The sequence below is a fragment of the Leptodactylus fuscus genome, chromosome 10 (genome assembly GCF_031893055.1).
Source record: "Leptodactylus fuscus isolate aLepFus1 chromosome 10, aLepFus1.hap2, whole genome shotgun sequence".
Taxonomy (NCBI): Eukaryota; Metazoa; Chordata; class Amphibia; order Anura; family Leptodactylidae; genus Leptodactylus; species Leptodactylus fuscus.
Window position 1 is genome coordinate 41,135,644 of NC_134274.1, and position 20,505 is coordinate 41,156,148.

At 44.0% G+C, this 20,505-nt stretch overlaps 1 protein-coding gene across 1 annotated transcript; it reads left to right on the plus strand.

The window, feature by feature from the left end:
- Positions 1 to 1,441: 1,441 nt before the first annotated feature.
- On the plus strand, positions 1,442 to 12,836 carry GHITM (growth hormone inducible transmembrane protein). The gene is made up of 9 exons (XM_075257848.1): positions 1,442 to 1,529; positions 3,751 to 3,916; positions 5,871 to 5,973; positions 6,158 to 6,269; positions 6,829 to 6,970; positions 7,246 to 7,354; positions 8,548 to 8,736; positions 9,922 to 10,093; positions 12,239 to 12,836. Exons 2-9 carry the CDS (start codon positions 3,788 to 3,790, stop codon positions 12,324 to 12,326), a joined length of 1,044 nt encoding a protein of 347 aa, XP_075113949.1. The 5' UTR covers positions 1,442 to 1,529; positions 3,751 to 3,787; the 3' UTR covers positions 12,327 to 12,836.
- The last annotated feature ends 7,669 nt before the right edge of the window (positions 12,837 to 20,505 follow it).

Sequence of the window (20,505 nt, forward strand, 5' to 3'; positions counted from 1 at the left end):
TTAAGCAGACAGGGTCTCCGCCATTTTAAACTTGGTCTATGTTGTGCAAAAAAAACCGAACTGCACCATATTGTTTTTTTTCCGGTTTAATAAATACACTTAAAAGTTAAAGAGGACCTTTCACCATTTTGCCCATAGGCAGTTCTATATACTGCAGGAAAGCTGACAGTGCAATGAGTTCAGCACACTGTCGGCTTTCCCGATCTGGGCCCGGTGTGAAGAGCTTATGGTCCCGGTACCGTAGCTCTTCTATGGTCAGAAGGGCGTTTCTGACACTCAGTCAGAGACGTCCTTGACACTCAGTCAGAGACGTCCTTCTTCACAGCACAGCCAATCGCGTGGTGCTGTGAGAGCCGGGAGGAACGCCCCCTCCCTCTGCTCGCAGTACTCGTCCATAGACGAGTGTTATCAGGGAGGGAGGGGGGGAGTTCCTCCCGGCTCTCACAGCACAGAGCGATTGGCTGTGCTGTGAAGAAGGACGTCTCTGACTGAGTGTCAGACACGCCCTTCTGACCATAGAAGAACTACGGTACTGGGACCGATAGCTCTTCACACTGGGCCCAGATCAGGAAAGCCGACAGTGCGCTGAACTCAGCGCACTGTCAGCTTTCCGGCAGTATATAGAACTGCCTGTGGGCAAAATGGTGAAAGGTCCTCTTTAAGCAATGTTAAACCAGACTTACGCTGGGATCACACCAGCGTTTGGCACTCCATTCTCAGGAAGACGGAAACCTGTCATGCCGAGTCCAGCCGTGAGCATTTTATGCTCTCTGTGGCAAAACCGTTTTTTTTAAACCAGACACACTGTACTGCATGTCTGACTCTGTGTCCGGTTTAAAAAAAAATGGTTTTGCCGCAGAGAGCATAAAACGCTCACGGCCGGACACTTTTCTGGGTTTGAAAGATGGCGGCAGGTTTCCGTCTCGTCTTAGTTTTGTGCAGTAAACGGAAACCTGCAGAACGGACTCCCGGGCGCAGAAGTGAACGAGCCCTAATTTCGGCGCACATTTTTCAAGTGTCAAGCCAGTCGTACATGTCCGTTCTTTCTGGTGCACGCTATTCATAAATATATCATGTTTGGCGCAATGGTTGACAATAAAGTGTGACTTTTATTGGTAATTATGCCCCAGTGTATTTGAGCAGGAAAAAAAAATTCTAATCTTCACTTTAGTTTTGCCTTATCATAGGAGGCCGTGAAACCTCCTAAATTACACGAGCACCTCAGACACAAACAACCTCTAGTCTGCAATAACATGCACTGAGCGGGACGTCTTACGTAACCTCCTTATAAAAGCCCAACGTGACCTCACGTCACAGCCTCTCGCACAGACTTGTGGGAGTTGTAGTTTTCCTGCACGGTCTGCGCCCGTTTGATGACGGCCGTAGCGTGACGTCAGGAACTACATTTCCCGGCGTTCTGAGCGCGCTGCCTTCTGAAGTCAGGAAGATTCGGGAAGGTTACTGAGCGCTTACATCAGAGTGATAGTGCGTGTGTTGCAGGGGGAACACTGACTGTCTCTGAGCAAGTGGTAAGTAGTGTGTTACTAATAGCATAATATTGTGATATTTATTCTATATGTATGTGGGAATAGATACAACTGTGTATATGTAAGTCCGTGTTCATAAACAACCACAGCCCTCTGTTCAGTTTGTATATACTAATATATAGGATGTTTATCATAGCAGTATAATAGACTGTTATATATAGTGTCTAGTTACTAAATGTACAGTGTATTTATCACAACCCATGTTATCTGTATGTGCTGTGCATGGTGCAGATAAGGCTTCGTTCACATTAGCATCGTGTGTCCATCAAGAATTGTAGAAGATAAAGTCCTGCATGTCCGACTTTTCTCTCCGTCTGAAAGAGCGGATACCGGATGGAAATGCTCCAAACGCTTATCTTCAGATGATGCGGGGTTCGGTCTCCATTCTCAGGTTTCCGTCTTCTGCAGACAGAAACCTGTCTGACCGTGTCAGTGGGTTTTAAAACATTTGAAATGAGCTTTTGAGCCAAACTCAGGTGTGAACTCAGCCTTATGTGTGTCCTATTCTTAGGATAAGTCAGAAATATTTGGTAAGTGGGGGGGGGCTGACAGCGGGCTGTTATATATAATGCCAGGAGCCCAAGCGGTGACTCTGTGCCCTGTATAGTGGCCGGGTGCCATTAGAGCAGCTCAGCTCCCTTTGTCAGACGCCCGGCCACTATACAGGGCAGTATATAGTACAGGGAATGGATGCACCACAGACACTTGATCCACGTGGAGGCCATTGTTCAGATATTCATGGCTTATACTATGGATGTGTCGTTAAAAATAAAATAAATTGAACAAAACCCTTTAATTTATTTTTCTGGTCCTACATCATAACTGAGGAATGGATAGAGGCTGAGAATTGTATGAGCTGATGGGTCCTATAGGATCCAGATTGGCCTTACATTATAGGTTGAGGGTCTCCTGTAACTAATGCATCAGTTACAGTGGAAGTCAGCAGAAAATAAAAAAGGTGCTGTTAAATGACCCTGTGGGATATATAGTAAAGGTGGGTTATTATAAGGGTGGGTTATTATGACCTAAGTCATGTTTACAATTAATTGGGCATTTTACATTGGTTACAATTAAAGGTGAGTTCTTAGGTCAGGGGAGCTCACACTTTGTCAGCATGTGAGCTACTTCATAACATGACCAAGCCCTAAGATCTACTACCCACTTCTTGTGGGTGGGGCCGCTGGGCTGGGCATGTGGGCGTTACCGGGCAGATCGTGAGCGCAGGAGACAGCGACGTTCTGTGGCCGCCCAGGGATCCCCGGTGTCTGCTTCTTCACAGCGCAGGCTGAAAGTTATCTCTGGACACTGGCAGGCTGGGGCTGTGGCCACCCTGCCTGCCAGTGTCCATAGATGACTCTCAGCCTGCGCTGTGAACAAGCAGACACCGGGGATCCCTGGCTGCATCCCGCGATCGACCCATACGTCTATTGTGATAGACTGGTAGATCGCAATCGACGTATTGGGCACCCCTGCCTTAGGTCATGCCCCTATAAAGTGTGTGTCTCCTGACCCCAGATTAGAATAAGCACAGAGGAGGCAGTCAAACATAAAAACGGTGTTGCTTGCCTCGTCTGGGCTCTGGTGTGACTCCATCTTCTCTTTGATTGGGTCTCCGCGATCGCTGGGTTTGTTTCCCTCCTGTGGGCTTTCCACTTCAGACCCCAGAGTATAATAATAGCAGTTTTGGTTGAAACTTGTTCGGTCCAAACGAAAGTGCCGGTGAGACCTCATGAATATTGAAATAACTAATGTGTGCAAAAGCAGGGTGCTCGGTGGTCTCATTTACATAAAGTAATTAACCAGGATTGCAACAGAACGACGGGGAGAGTCGAAAACAAGAAGGTAGTAGTAGAATAGCCTTATCAAAGGCTGTGCAGGAATGTCCTTATCTCAAAACCACTGACACCAATGATGGAATCCCTTTAAAGGAATTGCCCCACCAAATCATCTAGTTTCGTTGTCATACTTGTGCGGGTCCAAGCAGTAGTACACCCTCCAGGTAGACTCGCGGTACCTCAGGATAGATGACAAATTGATATGGTGGCGGGCAACTTTTTTAATATTAATGAGAATTATTGGAACAGCTTGGTAGGTGGGGAGTGGGCAACACTGTCTCTTCTGTCTATTAGGAGTTTGCAGTACTGTTCTAAATACATATTGGTAATACGTTTGTGTAAAATCTCTGAATTTGTGTTGTCAACAGGTTTATTATCTAACGCCTATACGTACAAGCCGACACCATGTTTGCCGTAAGGCTAGCATGCCTTAAGAGTGTTCCCACTCTCGTCCGCCCAGCGCTGCTTCAGCCCTCACCAACTATAAGGAATACGACTCTGAAAGCAAATCAGTGGCTCTTGCAGCCGAACCAGGTAACAATTAGTCAATTGGTCTGAGAAGATTTCCTCCTTGATTGCTAATGGTGCTATTGAAGGTAGTCTGTGTGTGTAACAATAATGTAGGGGATAATCATACACATTAGGGAGAGTGTGTGCCTACATAGGCGTACGGAGACTTACAAGTCATTCCTGCTCCGCTAGGGATTCTGGGTAAAAAATATGTAAATCTATTCTCCAGGATCCTAATTCCTAATTACATCCTGGAGAACAGATTTGCACATTTCTAACCATAATATATTTATAGTTCCACTTTTGGTTATTGGCATCACCTTTCTGATTACACGGGGTGATGTGCTGCCAATAATGTGGATCTTTTATCCTGTATCAGGGTGCTCTTATGTGAAGCTTTTTTTCAGAAAATTCAACAACGCATGAAAAATGATTTTAAAGGCTAAAACCCCACATTGCAGAAACGCAACTTTTTTTTGTTGCGTTTTTTTTTTTTTTTAAGCCAAAGCCAAGAATGGCTCCAAAAGGAATGGGAAATATATAAGAAGATCTTATACTTCTACCTTCTGCTCAATCCACTCCTGGCTTTGGCTCAAGAAACTGCAACAAAATTTGCAACAGAAAAAGCAGTGATTCCACAATGTGGGCCATCAGCCAAAAATCTGACTTTTTTTGTGAAGGGCGCACTTATTTTTTTTTTCCTGTTTAATCAATGTTAGGTTGTAATCAGCTAGCCAATGAGCATTGTTTATTGGCTGGAACTGGGATGTATGTTTTGGTTGGTTAATGGCTTTAAAGAGGACCTTTAATGGGTTGGGGCACATGCGGTGTTATATACCGCTGGAAAGCCGACAAGTACACTGAATTCAGCGCACTGTCGGCTTTCACGATCTGTGCCCCGGGAGAAGAGTTATTAGTGCGGGTAGCGTAGCTCTTCACAGTCAGAAGGGCGTTCCTGAACGTCTGTCAGGAACGTCCTTCTCCACATCAGCGCCTATAGCGCTGTACAGTGTGAGCGGGGAGGAACGCCCCCCTCCCCTCCTGATAATACTCGTCTATGGACAAGTACTGTGAGGAGGAGGGGAGGGGGCATTCCTCCCCACTCTCACTGCACAGCGCTATAGACGTTGCTGTGCAGAAGGACAGACTGTCAGGAACGCCCTTGTGACTGTGAAGAGCTACGGTACCGGCACCGATAGCTCTTTACCCAGGGCACAGATCGGGAAAGCCGACAGTGCGCTGAATTCAGCGTACTGTTGGTTTTCCAGCAGTATATAGAACTGCCTGTGCCCAAACCCATGAAAGGTCCTCTTTAAGACTAGGTTCACTCCACATATATGACACTTCTTAGGCCCTATTCACATCTGCATTCGCGTGCCGTTCAGAGACAGAAGTTTCTCTCCACATATTTCATGCGGAAACCACACAGACCCCATTCTAGTCTATGGGGTCTGCGGATTTCCTTAGTTAACCGCTTTATAATGTGTATAGGTTTCCGTTCCGGGGTCCCCAAGTAGACTCCCCAAACAGCAATCTGAACATAGATGTGAATAGGGACTAAGAAGGGTCATATATGTGGTGTGAACCTAGTCTTAAAGCCAGATGACTCTCCATTGTGGCTCTTGGAGTAAATGGGAGGCTACTCCTGGACAGGGGCCCCTCCTGTCACCTCAGTATGTTCTGTACTCACAACCTCTCCAAAGATGTCAGGTTTATTGTGAGTTTTCCAGTTTTTTTTTTTTTTTTACATTCCTAGAGCTGTTTCTGTAGATTCCATGTTGTAGCGCATACCACAGTGGCTTTTGCCATGATTGGTCTTATTTAATCCTGTAGACCAGATTTTATGCTTAAATTTGTTAGTTTGATATAGATATGTATATACTGTGTATATTAAAATGTGATTTAATGTGAATTACATGTATCTATACATGACATGCTTGTTGCACTCTCTAATATACTCAATGTTCTTCTAACTCAGGGTTATGCCACTAAAAGTAGATTTGGTATCCGGCGTGCAAAAACTGCACGTGAAGAGATGAAAGAAGCAGCATTTGAGCCATCAATGGGAACAGCAGCACGTTGTAAGTATTGCACCCATAGGAATGAATGGCAGCGGCCGTCTCGCAGACTTTGCTGGCGGCCGGCCGCTTAACCCCCTGCGTGCCGGCTGCGGCCATTCATTCCAATAGGTGCATGCTATTCGAAACGGGAGTTTCGTATACTACTCGCTCATCTCTAATGATAACCTGTTTCTCTTTGGTTTAGTTGATGCGACAGGAAGGTTAATTGTCGCAGGCAGCGCTGTGGTCGGCCTTGGAGCGCTGTGTTATTATGGTCTGGGAATGTCTAATGAAGTTGGTGCCATTGAGAAAGCCGTGTAAGTTCATTTCGAGTTATTTGTATTGCAATATGTATAGACGGCAGTTGTTCAGTTTTGGCTCCACCAAACCAGTGTCCAGCAATGTTCAATGCGGTTTCTGTAGCCCCTTCTAAAAGGTCAGTGAATGTTTCAGGACACCTCCGTCAATAAGCAGCTTTTTTTTGTCAGTGTAGCAGCATGGTTGGAGAGCCAGTGACTAACAGGACTATCCCACACCTATGAATTGAGTTAAAGCTTGCCAAGTCTGCAGCCCAGTGTATCGCACCATCTGTTCCCTTCATCTGTATATAGCTGTATTGGAGGTCAGCACATGGATCTCTGCAAGCCGCGGAGCAGTCATTTTGATGCAGTATAGCTCATAATGCTGTTTGCGAGCGCTCTACATACTGAGAGATGTGGCATGTACTACAAATGTTTACCAAACAGTAGCAAATTCTGGAACGTCATCAATATAATAAGTGTAGCAATCTGTTCGCTTTTACTGATCATGTAACGTAAATCAACCCTGTACACACAAATCTGTATAATGTATTCTCCTCACTAATTTGTCTTGTAGGGTCTGGCCTCAGTATGTGAAAGACAGAATAAGATCCACGTACCTGTATTTTGCTGGCAGCATTGGCCTTACAGCCCTTTCTGCTGTTGCCGTCAGTAGGTCTCCTGCTCTCATGAGCCTTATGATGAGAGGATCCTGGCTGGTGAGTTAGCTCATTTATTGTCTTTTCTAAAGTCTGTCATGTATCTTTCGATCTCTGAGGTTTTTCTTATCTGACCCATTCCTTGCTAGCTGTGGTATTCCTGCTTAAAGTTGGTGATACCATGATAACTTCTGGGCAGCATAGGGTACAGGAGGTGTAGCTAGGACTTGTGTCCCTTTGTGCATGTAAAAGGTAAATGAAATGCTACCTGACTGTATACGTGAAATTGTGAAATCTGAAAAGTTCACTAGATCACTTCTATATGTTTCTTTTAGGCTATTGGTGCAACATTTGCAGCCATGATAGGCGCTGGCATGCTGGTGAGATCAATACCGTATGATCAAAGTCCTGGAGCAAAGCATTTGTCTTGGATGTTGTATTCAGGTAAGATGGGTCACATAATTCATAGTGGTGGAGAGGTCATGTCATTAGAAGAAGTAAGGAAATACACAAAGTACTGTGTTGTCAGTACTAATCTCTGCGTACATAGGGCCAGTTTTCTCTGAGAACATTAGTCCTGCCTATAGAAACACAGACGATAGACTTGAATCCTAGTTACACAAATGGTTAAAAGAATTCTACCATTAAAATCAACTTTTTTTTTCTCCCCAACACATAGGAATAGCCTTAAGAAAGGCTGCTATTCTCCTACCTTTAGATGTGTTCTCCACGCCGCCGTTCGGTATAAATCCCGGTTTTCGTCTGTATACAAATGAGTTCTCTCACAGCACTGGGGGCGGTCCCCAACGCTCAATCAGCACTGGGAGTGTCCCCAATGCTGTGAGAGAACTCTCCAGTGCCGCCTCCATCTTCTTCAGGAACCAGCGTCTTCTTCCGGCGACAAGAAAAATGGACTGGACTGTGTAAGCGGCCATTTTCTTGTGGCCTGTGGGCATGCGCAGTCGACTCTGCCCTAGGGCCGAAGTCTAGAAGTTTGACCACCCGCGCCAGAAGAAGACGCGTGAAGAGGTGGCGCCGGAGAGTTCTTTTGCATCATTGGGGATGCCCACAGTGCTGTTTGAGTGCTGGGGACCTCCCCCAGTGCTGCGAGAGAGCTCATTTGTAGAGATGAGCGAGTACTGTTCGGATCAGCCGATCCAAACAGCACGCACGCATTGAAATGAATGGAAGCACCTGGTACTTCGGCTTTGACGCCAGACGGCCGCTTAACCCCCCGCGTGCCGGCTACGTCCATTCATTTCAATGCGTGCGTGCTGTTCGGATTGGCTGATCCGAACAGTACTCGCTCATCTCTACTCATTTGTATACCGACAAAAACTCTGCGATGCGAAGAAGACATCTAAAGGTAGAAGAGTAGCCTTTCTTAAGGCTATTCCTACATGTCAATGAGAAAAAATTAGATTTTATTGGTAGAATCCCTTTAAATAGGAGTTATCTAAGTCTTTTTTTTTATGTTCCATCCAGAATGACATGCACTAAGTTAGCTTTTCATTCCTACAAGTTGTTTCTACATTTCCCCTCATTTATTAAAGCAGCAGAACTTGGTCAGTACGTCTACTTACAGTTATTTATCCTTTATCACAACACTTAGCCCGTGTTTGCTTTGTCTTTCGCAGGTGTGATGGGAGCAGTGGTCGCCCCATTAACTTTACTTGGTGGTCCTCTGCTTGTCAAGGCCGCATGGTATACAGCAGGCATTGTTGGTGGACTCTCCACTGTAGCCATGTGCGCACCAAGTGAAAAGTTTCTAAACATGGGAGCCCCACTTGGTATCGGTTTGGGATTGGTCCTTGTTTCCTCTATTGGTGCGTATTTGTGTGATAAGAAAATGTCACCATAAACCCATAATGTATATTTTATTAGTTTGTTTCCCAAGTGCACATTCACACAGGGGTGTCTTAGTCCTCTGTAGACACTTGTAAATGCTAGAACAAAGTTTGAGGCATTAAATATATGAGAGGCAAGAAATGTGCAAAAGTAACATCAACTGAACAATCATTGTGTATGTTTCCCAAGGTTTTACGTCCCTCATAAACAGCCAGATCACTATTCTACTGATGGCACCCAAGATGGTATTTCCAGAATGGGGTTCAGTTGTATGAATACAGCATAAGGATCAAGCTAAAATAAAGGAATCCTATCATTTAAACTCTTTTGTTTTGTTTTTTTCTAGGTCATATGTTGGAATAGCCTTAAGAAAGGCTATTTGTCTCCTACCTTTATAAGTCATCTCTGGCCCGCCGTTCGGTGAAAAATCCGTTTTTTGTTGGAATGCAAATGAGTTCTCTCGCAGCACTGGGGCGTCCTCAATGCTGCGAGAGAACTCTCTCCAGCGATGCCTCCATCTTTTTCAGCAACTGCCTCTTCATCTTCTTCTGGGGTCAGACTTCTGCGCCTGCGCAGTCAGCTCTGCCATCGGGACCCAGACAGAGCGGAGTGCACAGGCTGGCTGGCGGCCATTTTTTGGAGGCCGCTTACGCGCGCATGCGCAGTACGCTTCTGTTCTCCATAGAACTACAGGAGGGTACTGCGCATGCGCACGTAAGTGGCCTCCAAAAAAATGGCCGCCGGCCAGCCTGTGCACTCAGCTCTGTCTGGGTCCCGATGGCAGAGCCGACTGCACAGGCGCACAAGTCTGACCCCAGCCGGAAGAAGAGGATGAAGAGGCGGTTGCTGAATAAGAAGGAAGTGTTGCTGGCGAGAGTTCTCTCGCAGCATTTGGGACGCCCCCAGTGCTGTGAGAGAACTCTTTTGCATACCGACAAAAACCAGATTTTTCACTGAACAGCGGGCCGGAGACGACTTATAAAGGTAGGAGACAAATAGCCAGGTAGGAGACAAAAAGTGTTTAAATGACAGGATCCCTTTAACAATACAGATCATCCCCTTTTATATATTGCTTATTAAAAGACAGCATTGAGTATAATTTTTATGATTATTTCTGTAACCTATTTCAAAAACTTTTGTCTTTTCTCCCCTTCCATTTTAAGGCAGTGCATTCCTTCCTCCAACATCTATGGTTGGCGCCGGACTTTATTCAGTTGCTGTGTATGGAGGTTTAGTTCTTTTTGGCTTATTCCTGTTGTACGATACACAGAAAGTCATTAAACGCGCTGAGACGACTCCCATGTATGGAATGGTCAAATATGACCCTATAAACGCGTACGTATTTTAAAGATTTTTTTTTTTTTTTTTTCTATTGCACCACTTTTCTGAATGTTATACAACAGCAACAAATAATGGAAACTTTGTGTGCCAATAGCTGTATTAGGGCTCGTTCACATGGGGCAAGAGGGGGCGGATTTTGGCGCTGAATCCACGTCATAATCCACCCCCTCACAATAGAGGTCTATGTAGACTGCCAGCTTACTTTTTTCCGTGAGTGGCGAGCTGCCCTTTCTTCAGGCGGATTTCGCGGCTGATTCAGACCCACCGTCCGCCTCGCGACAGCACCCTCTACACTAGGCCCATTCATTTGAGCCTACTCCAGATGGCAGGCGCATTTTGGTCCAATTCTGATGTGGCTTCCCGCATCAGAAACAGGACCAAAATGCGTGGCACTTATCCCCGTGTGAACTAACCCTTATTGTGCATCCTGTCTATTAACCCCTTCCCGCTGGTGAAATTTACAATTTTGTTTTTGACTCCTCACCTTCCAAAGACCACAACTTTCGTATGTTACCAGTCACACAGCTATATGAGGGCTTAATGTTTGCAAGACACATTGTTCTTCATAATAGTACCATTTATTATTCTTTACTATGTACTGGAAAGCTGAAAAAAAAAAAAAAATCAGAATGAGGTGGAATTGGAGAGAGTGCATTTGTTTGACTTACTTTGCAGTCAAAATGAGATGTCACCTGTACTCTGTTTCAGTATGATTCTGAAGATGCCAGATTTCTATAGTTTTATTTACATTTTAGCCTTGTAACAAAAATCCAAATTCTGATAACTGTACCTTTTTGTGTTTCCGTGTCCAGGGGATGCATAATGTGTCTTTGTTTTTTTGCAGGGTTAGGTGTACTTTTTAGTCCATCTAAAAATTGAGGTTTTGCTAAAAATCCTTTTACTAACATTTAATGTATATAGTAAAGAATTCCACAACCAGAGCACTATGAGGCAGATTTACTAATATTTAGAGATGAGCGAGTAGTATTCGATCAAATACCTCGCTCCCACAGGAATGCGTATAAGTGGCCGAACACCAAGGAGTTAAGTGCATAGAATATTCAATGCGTTTAATCCCTTGGTGTTCGGCCGCTTACATGCATACCTATGGCGGCGAGGTATTCGATCGAATACTACTCACTCATCTCTAATAAACATGCTTTGTGTTCGAAACCCTCAGCCCAAACACTTTTCACTGCAAATTTGTTTCTGCAGTGCATGGATAGGATTTTTATATGAATATTCACTGCACTTAACCACTTGGTGTTCGGCCACTTACACACATTTCTATGCGAGTGAGGTATTCGATAAGAAAGTGAAACTTGGAAGAGAGAATCTTAGATTGAACCATTTCGAGTGGCAAGGACTCTTCGCATTATAGATCGCTATAATGCTAGGAATCCATCTCAGACTGGTACATACGGCTCTCACAATGGACTAAGGTTCATGGATGAAACGGTTGTGCATTTCCATCACATCTCAGTTTCTATAAAGAATTGTCAAAACTTCGGCACATTTTTTGTACTTGGTGTTTCATCAAGCCATGCTTTTTAGATAAGCCCCGCTCCCTTGTCAAGCAAGGGGCAGAAAGTGTCTAAAACAATTGTGGTGTAAAGCATGTACCTCCCTTTGTTGGCCAAACAGAACCAAAATTCTGACACTTTTTCAATAGTGAATCTATTCAAAGTGTTGTTAGCAAGTTGATGCAATATATCATTTCTAGTGATGAGCGAGTAGTATTCGATCGAATACCTCGCCGACATAGGAATGCGTGTAAGCGGCCGAACACCAAGAGGGTTAAACGCTTCGAATATTCCATGTGTTTAACCCCTTGGTGTTTGGCCGATTACACTCATTCCTATGCCGGCAAGGTATTCGTTCGAACACCAAGGGGTGAAACGCTTCGATTATTCCATGCGTTTAACCCTTTGGTGTTCAGCCGATTACACGCATTCCTATGCCGGCGAGGTATTCGATCGAATACTACTCACTCAACACTAATCATTTCAACTTAATTGGTAACAGGCGGTTTTTAGCAGCATTCATGCATCTGCCTATGACATAAATACACTACAAGTTGTACATTATATATGTATATGACTGGAACGCATCCGATGTATTTATCCCTTTCTTTTGCAGGTGCTTGGGAATTTACACTGACACCCTGAACATCTTTATCCGCGTGGCCATGATGCTGGCTGGCGGCGGCGGAAGCAGGAAGAAATAAATCGGCGCCGCTCTCATTATCTTGTATTGATTGCCCAGGGCACTTTACTTATCTGCTGGACCATAAATATATGCTAATATATACATCATCAACTAGACTGCGTTTATCTGCGTTCTAGCGCCAGAATCAAGTTGATTGAATCTGTTCTAAAAAAGCATTTACTCTGAATAAACATACAATCCGTAAGAATAATTTAGGATAGGAACAAAGAATGCTATAGAACTATTCATCTCTTGAGCGGTAACAAATAGCACAGGATGCAAGGAAAATGATTTCATATTCTGAAATTAAATTGCATGGTAAAACAGTACATCTTCCAGAAAGCCTTCCATAAAGGCGGAGGGCGTAGAGGTGAGAAGATTTGTTTGCAATTACCTATGTGCAACAAAATTCAATGAAGTCATGTCATATATTTTAAAGCGTATTTACTGAAGCAAAAAAACAGAGCATTTATACCAGCCTCAGAAATAACATTTTATTTTATCCTTCTCCGTCCTGAGAAGTTGTTAGGGGGAAAAAAATCTCACTTTCATGCAAACACAATGCAGAAATGATCTAAAAAAATATATTTTTTTTTTTCTTGACTTGAAGCAGATGTATTTAAAATTGTTCTTGGCTTTTTTTTTTTTTTTTTTCTGTGTATAAATTAGTAATTATTATATATGTTATATTTTGGTGAAATTTACATCAAATTTCACAGGGAGTTCTTGCTGCATTTTGGTTGCACAAATTTATTTTCTAAGGAGTGTGTTAAGTATCTAATAAATCTGCTTTGTTGATACTCTTTGGTTTTTGGAGTGATGTAATTCTACTAAATCTGAAAAGCTGGTCAAGGAAGTTAGGCGTAGTTTACGCGGGCCAAGGGGGGCGTATTTTGGTCCTGATTTTGACACGAGAAGCCGTGTCAAAATAGGACCAAAATACACCTACCGCGGCTTCCTAGTCCGGAGCGTGCTGCCGTGAGGCGGGCGCGAATCCGCCTGAAGAAAGGGCAGCTCGCTTCTACATAGACCGCTATTGTAAGGGCGGATTATGATGTGGATTCCGCAACAAAATCCACCCCCTCTTGCCCCGTGTGAACGAGCCCTTAGTCGTAACTTGTATTTCCCATGGAATAACCATGCTGGTCTGTTGACTGTATCAAATGTATAGGGATACTCTTTTTCTTAAGTGTTATGACAATATTCCATAAATTTGGTCATTCATTTCCAGACGTAGAAATGGTTCAATGCAGAGCTCTGAAATGAAGATGCCGCGTTGAGGGTAAGGCACCACGTAGCCGGCCACAACGAAAAGGCGACTTTCTACTTCAGTTACACCAATAAGGAAATTGCCAGCTTTTCTGTAGGTATAATTGACATGCTACAATTTCCAAAACTGCAGCATTTCTGCAGTGCATATTTTTCTGCAATGTGTGATCAGGATTGCATTGACTGTAAAACTCCACATGGGGCCCGGGCCTGATGTTTTGTTAGTTCCAAAAACAGGTCAAGGGAGTTAGCAGGTATTCTCACCTTAGAGGTTTAGGGTAAGTTCACACGGCGATTGTTGGTCCAGAACCTGAGGCAGAGGCCGCCTCAGGTTCCGGACCAAAAGCTGGGTAGCCACGACTGAAAGCAGGTGCACTGCACCAACATCCAGCCACACACCCTGCTCCAGATTAGGCCCAATGAATGGGCCTAGTCCGGAGGAGGGAGTGTCTTCAGGCTGAACCGTGAGGCGACTTGACCTGAAGAATGAGCATCTTGCTTCTTTTTTCCAGGAGCCTGAAGAAACGGCTCCTGGAAAAAAAACTACTGAGTTGCTTCCATTGATTTCAATGGGAGCCGTCTTTTTGGTCAGGATTTTGAGGCGGATATGGCCTCAAAATCCTGACCAAAAAAACTATGTGTGAACTTACCCTTATGTCTGTCTCAACAAGTAGGCTTTCCCACCCAATGATGCTACCACTGCATATATTCATAAAATGAGTGAATGGATAGGTTGCCAGATATGTCCATGACCCAGGCCTTAGAAGTTAAAGGGGAAAAACAATTATTTAAACAGGTGTTATACTGTGTCACACTGAATCCCACTAAAATAACTTTGGTAACTCATGACTTGTCTTGTCAGGTAAGACCATAACACTGATCATTGAGGGGTTAACACGTGCAATGGTGAGTATAAATCACGCGTGTTATGTATTGACTTGTACCAACAAAATTAATTCTACAAAAACAAAGGTAGCAGAGTAAGTATTTTTTGTTGAATTAGCTGGCAAATTTTCTTTATCACAAGTGCAGAGTTACATACATATAGTTGGGTGTGCAAATTTATTAAATTATGTTATTGTGAGGACAGAGCGGACAAGCATTGTGGGCTCCCACATTTATCTATATATCCTGTATACTCCTGTTCTTGAGGGTTCTCGGTCCCCTAGTGCCCCTGTGTACTGCAGTGATAGTATGGACTAGAAACCGCTGGCTTCTTCTGAAGAGACAGGAAGAACTCTGGACCGGATTGCCAATGTGGCACCAACACAGCTGCTGCGGGATGTGCAGGGAAAGAGAGACTAGAGCTGTACTTGGCAATCAAAGTGTTAAAGGGATCCTATTATTAAAACTCAATTTTTTTTTGTCCCTAACACGTAGTAATAGCCTTAAGAAAGGCTGTTCTTCTCCTACCTTTAGATGTCTTCTCTGCGCCACTGTTCGGTATAAATCTCGATTTTCGTCTGTATGCAAATGAGTTTTCTTGTAGCACTGGGGGCGATCCCCAGAACTCAAACAGCACTGGGGGTGTCCCCAATGCTACGAAAGAACTCTTCAGGGCCACCTCCATCTTCTTCAGGAACGGGTCTTCTTCCGGCGCTGGCTTCACACTCCTAGGCCTCGGGCAGAGCTGACTTTGCATGCCTGCCAGCCACAAGAAAATGGCCGCTTACAATACTGTGTAAGCGGTCATTTTCTTGTGGCCGGCGGGTATGTGCAGTCGACTTTGCCCTAGGTCCGAGGCTTAGAAGTTTGAAGCCAGCACCAGAAAAAGATGCGAAGAGAGGCTGTTCCTGAAGAAGATGGAGGCGGTGCTGGAGACTTCTCTGGCAGCATTGGGAACGCCCCCAGTGCTGTTTGAGTCCTGAGGACCGTCCCCAGTGCTGCGAGAGAACTCATTTGCATACCGACAAAAAAACATTATATACTGAATGGCAGTGCAGAGAAGACATCTAAAGATAGGAGAAGAATAGCCTTTCTTAAGGCTATTCCTACGTGTTAGGGACAAAAAATGAGTTTTAATGATAGGATCCTTTTAAAAACTTACCAAAATAGTTACAATATACCATAGAAACACCTGGCTGAAAAGATCAAAAGACATAGAAGCAGCAAACTGTGGAAACCAAACTTTGTGTCCGTCTCGAAACGTTGCCACAGCTGCAGAGGACGGGGAAAAAATCTCTTTCCTACTAGGGGTTAAATGTACTAATTTTCCTCATTGGTGCTAAATTCATACAATACAAAGGTTAGTCTTTGGTTCCTTAGTGTATATTTAGCTTTTTCACTGGGTTCCAGGTAAAGTAACTGATATTCTTGCAGCCATGAAAGTTTTCAGCGATTTTAATTTTAGATATGTGCTTTATATCTTCTAACATCTTATTCCTTTATAGCATATTTCTCAGATAAAGGGGGGGGGATGATTTATCAAGACCAATGTTTTGATAAGGGAGTCGCCGGATTTTATCCTCTGGCAAGCAGTGTATACTTCTTGTCGCTGGTATAGACATAAAGCATCCATGTAAGCCTGAAAACTGGCATAAAGGATGATAACGGTGGAGGACTACTTGGCCCCATGTACCGTGCCCTCGCCATCCCCCCTTTTCATAAAAAGTGGTAAGTCCAGCAATTTTTTGTTGTAGGTGGTTTTAGGTCACAAAGTGACATATGGGCTTAACAAAGCCTTAGGTTTGCAACAGTTAACGTATGTTTGCAATTTTGTATTTTAGATCTGTTTTTGGGTGGAATTCTGTATTAAAGTTGCATGAAGGTGTAAACAACGGCGAGCGTCTTGTACAATGTCTATAGGGTCCGTTATCTATATAATATGTGCTATATAATATTTACACAGAAAAATATTTGCAAGTAGTGTTTAGTATCATAAAAGGAGTAATGAGGGCTCGTTCACACTGGGAAAGAGGGTGAGGATTTTGATGCCAAATCCACCTCAAAATCCGCCCCCTCGCAATACAGGTCTATGTAGACCACTAGCGTTCTTTTTTCCACTAGTGGCATGTTCCCGCTCACGGAAAAAAGAAGCGAGCTGCCCTTTCTTCAGGTGGATTCCGCGGCTGATAAAGCCCCAGCGTACGCCTCACGGCAGCACCCTCCGGAATAGCCAGAAGGAGTTAGGAGCCGAACTATACTGGCAAGTCAGGCAATGCTATTTTTTTTTTCAGGATCCATAAGAGTATGAAAGATATAAGTTTGTTTACTAATGAATTCCTATCACATGGACCAAGGAAGAATTGTCTCCAAACTTCTGGAAGCTCCAGGTTCTGAGTAAGTTTTGCAGTGACTTCCATATTCCATGTGATAATGTAATTTAAGAACTACTTCTATATCTTAAGGTCCGGACTCTACATTTGCTTTCAGGATTATTGCAGTTTGCTATTGGGGAAAATTGCAGTATAATATTGCACATTACTTAACCTTTTGGGTGACTATTCCAGTTAAGTTGCTGTATGTGTATGCAGAATACAACTATTTCTGACCATTAGATGACTTTTGCATTTTTAGCAGTTTTCCTCTGTGCAGGCTTTATCTCTATTCCTGAGCTATACTTCCCATATACAACAACTGGAGAAACTCCGTAGTAGCAGTAGTACTATTTAGAACATTGAAGATAATGGCTCTTCCAACTTCCACCTCGCTCGGAGAGGGTGAAGTCAGAAAGGAAGCACCTTGGGGGAACCACTAGCTCCGCCATCATGTACCCTGCAGGCACTCATCTCGGCATCCGCACAGGAGGTGAGCTGGAGGATTTGGTCGAGTCTTAAGGCCTCGTTCCCATCTGCATCGGTAATTCATAAAGGGGAGTCCACATGGGGACCCCCACAAACGGACTACCGGATGTATTGACGTGCAGTGAAAGCACACGGACCCCATAGACTATAATGGTCTCCACACGGTCTCCCCACAGAACATGCAGACAGAAAAGTAGTTCACGATCTACTTTCCTGTCCACATGACTCGTGCGGAGACTGTGTGGAAAGCACACGGACCCCATTATGGTCTATAGGGTCCGTGTGCTTTCACTGCACACCGCTTGCCAATGCATTCAATAGTCCGTTCGGGGGGGTTCCCTGAACGGATCACAGACGCAGATGTGAATGAGGCCTAAGTGGCCGCTGACAACACCCATTATTTCTACTATTCCAGCCTCCAGGTCCCTCAATTGCTTTGCTGCTCTTGTATTATAGATTTACAGAGGTCCGATTCTCTGTACATTTTGCATTTGCCAATTCTGTTTCGCATGGGGAAAACTAATCATTAATAGGATTTTTTTATCCCCATATATCTTCTATTCACACCAGGAGATATCCTCCTGACAAATGATGCTCTTTAATGTTGCATGCAAGGCGCAGTCAGTCCGCTTTGCCCATTTTCAGGTCATCTGCCGCATGTTTATACCCAGCAGTGATTGGGGTGTTGTAGGGAACGTTAGCAGATTGCGCACTAAGTGCATTCATGCTGTCAATAGAATCTGTATATTTAATCTGTATGCGTATTAGCGGTTTCATGGACTCAGGGCAGGGTGGCATCAGCCGGAGCACGACGTCCCAACTCTGCTTGCTGCCTGCTTACATATATGGTTGACCAGGCCAGATGTGCTGTAACTACAGCTGAAGGTATCCCATATTACGAATATATTTCCCCAAAGTACCTTGTACACTCCATTTGTTTTCAGCGCTTAATACTAAATGCATTGGCTGCCACAAGGTCAGAAATAGACTTTAAAATGGGAAAACCTTTCACATCAAGCCTGACAGAACAGTAAATGTGTTTGTGTCCTTCATTTCATTCTTATATTACAAGTCTTTTTCAAAACCCATTGCAGAGAATGCTGTATATCAGTATTATGCACATTGAGGTTAAAATCTACTTTTCATGAATAGATAGATTACGATTTATTTATTTTTTTGCAGAATTCTTAAAAACTTATGTTATTTCTGTTTTGATTTAATCACAGAATGGATATGTGTTTATTCCAAGCGTATTTACTTTCACTCCCTGTAGATTTTTCAGCCACATCTGCTGGAAATTTTTCCCAAGTATCTGCTACTCTTTCTGTAAAATAATATTCTTTTGACATTTTTTTTATTCTTCCCATCAGCTGCCTACTTGAAAGCATAAAATCCAGCTATATAACAGCAAGTTATCCAGTTCCCCTTACCACACAGTTAAGCCTAAATATGTTGTAGGACATTCAAAAAGTTGATCACAAGGTGAAGGTCTGGTTAAAACGCTGCGCTTATAGGGTAAGTTCATTTTCAAGAAACATGGACACCCAACAAGGATGGTCAAAAGCTTAGCTGCTTGGGTTATCTAAAAGGTCGGCACAACCTATAGCGTAGGGAGTATCTGCTGCGGACGAGCAGCTACTTGAAGAGGTCACAGAATAGCGCATGTGCTGTATGGTCCCTCTGCCAAATAGCAGCTGAACTGAGTTTGGTTTCTCAACTTAGTTCCATTTGTATGAATAGGACTGAGCTGCAGATATTCCATGCGACTCATGAATGTGATAGCCAAGGCCTACAATGTTTGCCTAAGCATCACGACCAGTTCTAACAGCTGATCAATGCTGATCACTTTACAATTTTAGATCCACGTAAGGGTTAGTTCACATGCAAATCCGCGTGCGCTTATCGCGACGGGGTGTTGGTGCAGTGCACAGCATCTTGTCGCAACGTTCCGCTCCGGATTAGGCGGACACCACTTCCTCCTGAAGAAAGGGCAGCTCGCTTCTCCATAGACCTCTATTGTGAGGGGGCGGATTATGACGTGGATTCCGCGCCATAATCCGCCCCCTCTGTGCCCGTGTGAACGAGCCCTTATACTTGCTTTATTAGCTTCTTGGTGCAACTTTCACATCACACACAATGTGACTGACACAATGGCCCAGATTTACTAATTGTTAGACAGTATAAAATTAGATGGACAGAAGCAAGATGAACCCGTTCTGATGTGCCACGCACAAATCTCTCAGTTCCATAAAAGTAAAGATTTATGCTTTTAAAAACTTTATCTGAGCCCCAAGCAGTCAAGAGGGGCAATTCCTCCTTCCCTATAGTAACTGTGTCCTGGGCAGTGAGATTGACAGGACCTCTGCTGTGTGCATAATTAACATCACCCCCTGCAAGCCACTATGGTCAATGCCTAACCTTGCTTCTCTTCACAATGATACGTGTGTGACATTTATCAGTGGTTAGGACAGCTCGCAGGGTGACATCACATAGCAGAGAATCTGTCAGTCACGGTTTGCTAGTAAGGGTTGGTTCACATCTGCGTTGGTATTCCGTCCGGGGGAGTTCACAATCTACTTTCCTGTCCACATGATTTGTGCGGGCAGTGCGTGGCAAGCACACGGACCCCATTATAGTCTATGGGGTCCGTGTGCTTTTACTGCACAGCGCTTGCAATTACGTTTGGTATTTCGTTGAGGGGGGGTCCCCCGAAAAGACATTCAGTTCCTTAGGAGCAGATTTGCACTGCGGCACCCTGGAGTTTGCATTCAACCTTTGTGAAACATTCTAGACTACATTTACGGGGTTTGGAGCCTTCCGCCTTCTGACGTATTATCATATGTACAGTACTGGGGATAAATCCCTATTATTGTGTTGCTGGTAGGATGTAATGGGAATGGTTGATTATGATGTTAACAGGTGAGGGGGAAGTCTTTTTTTTGCCTTCTTGTAGGGCAGGGTAGATATGTTAATTACTTTAATTATATTAAAATATTCTGCCAGTCCTACTAACACACAGGGGCAGAAATAACCTATTATTGTGCTTCAGTATAGGCTAAGGGAAAACAGATGTTATCGAATAAGGGGCAACATAGTGGCTCAGTGGTTAGCACTGCAGCCTTGCAGCGCTGGAGTCCTGGGTTTGAATCCCACCATGAACAACATCTGCAAGGAGTTTTTATGTTC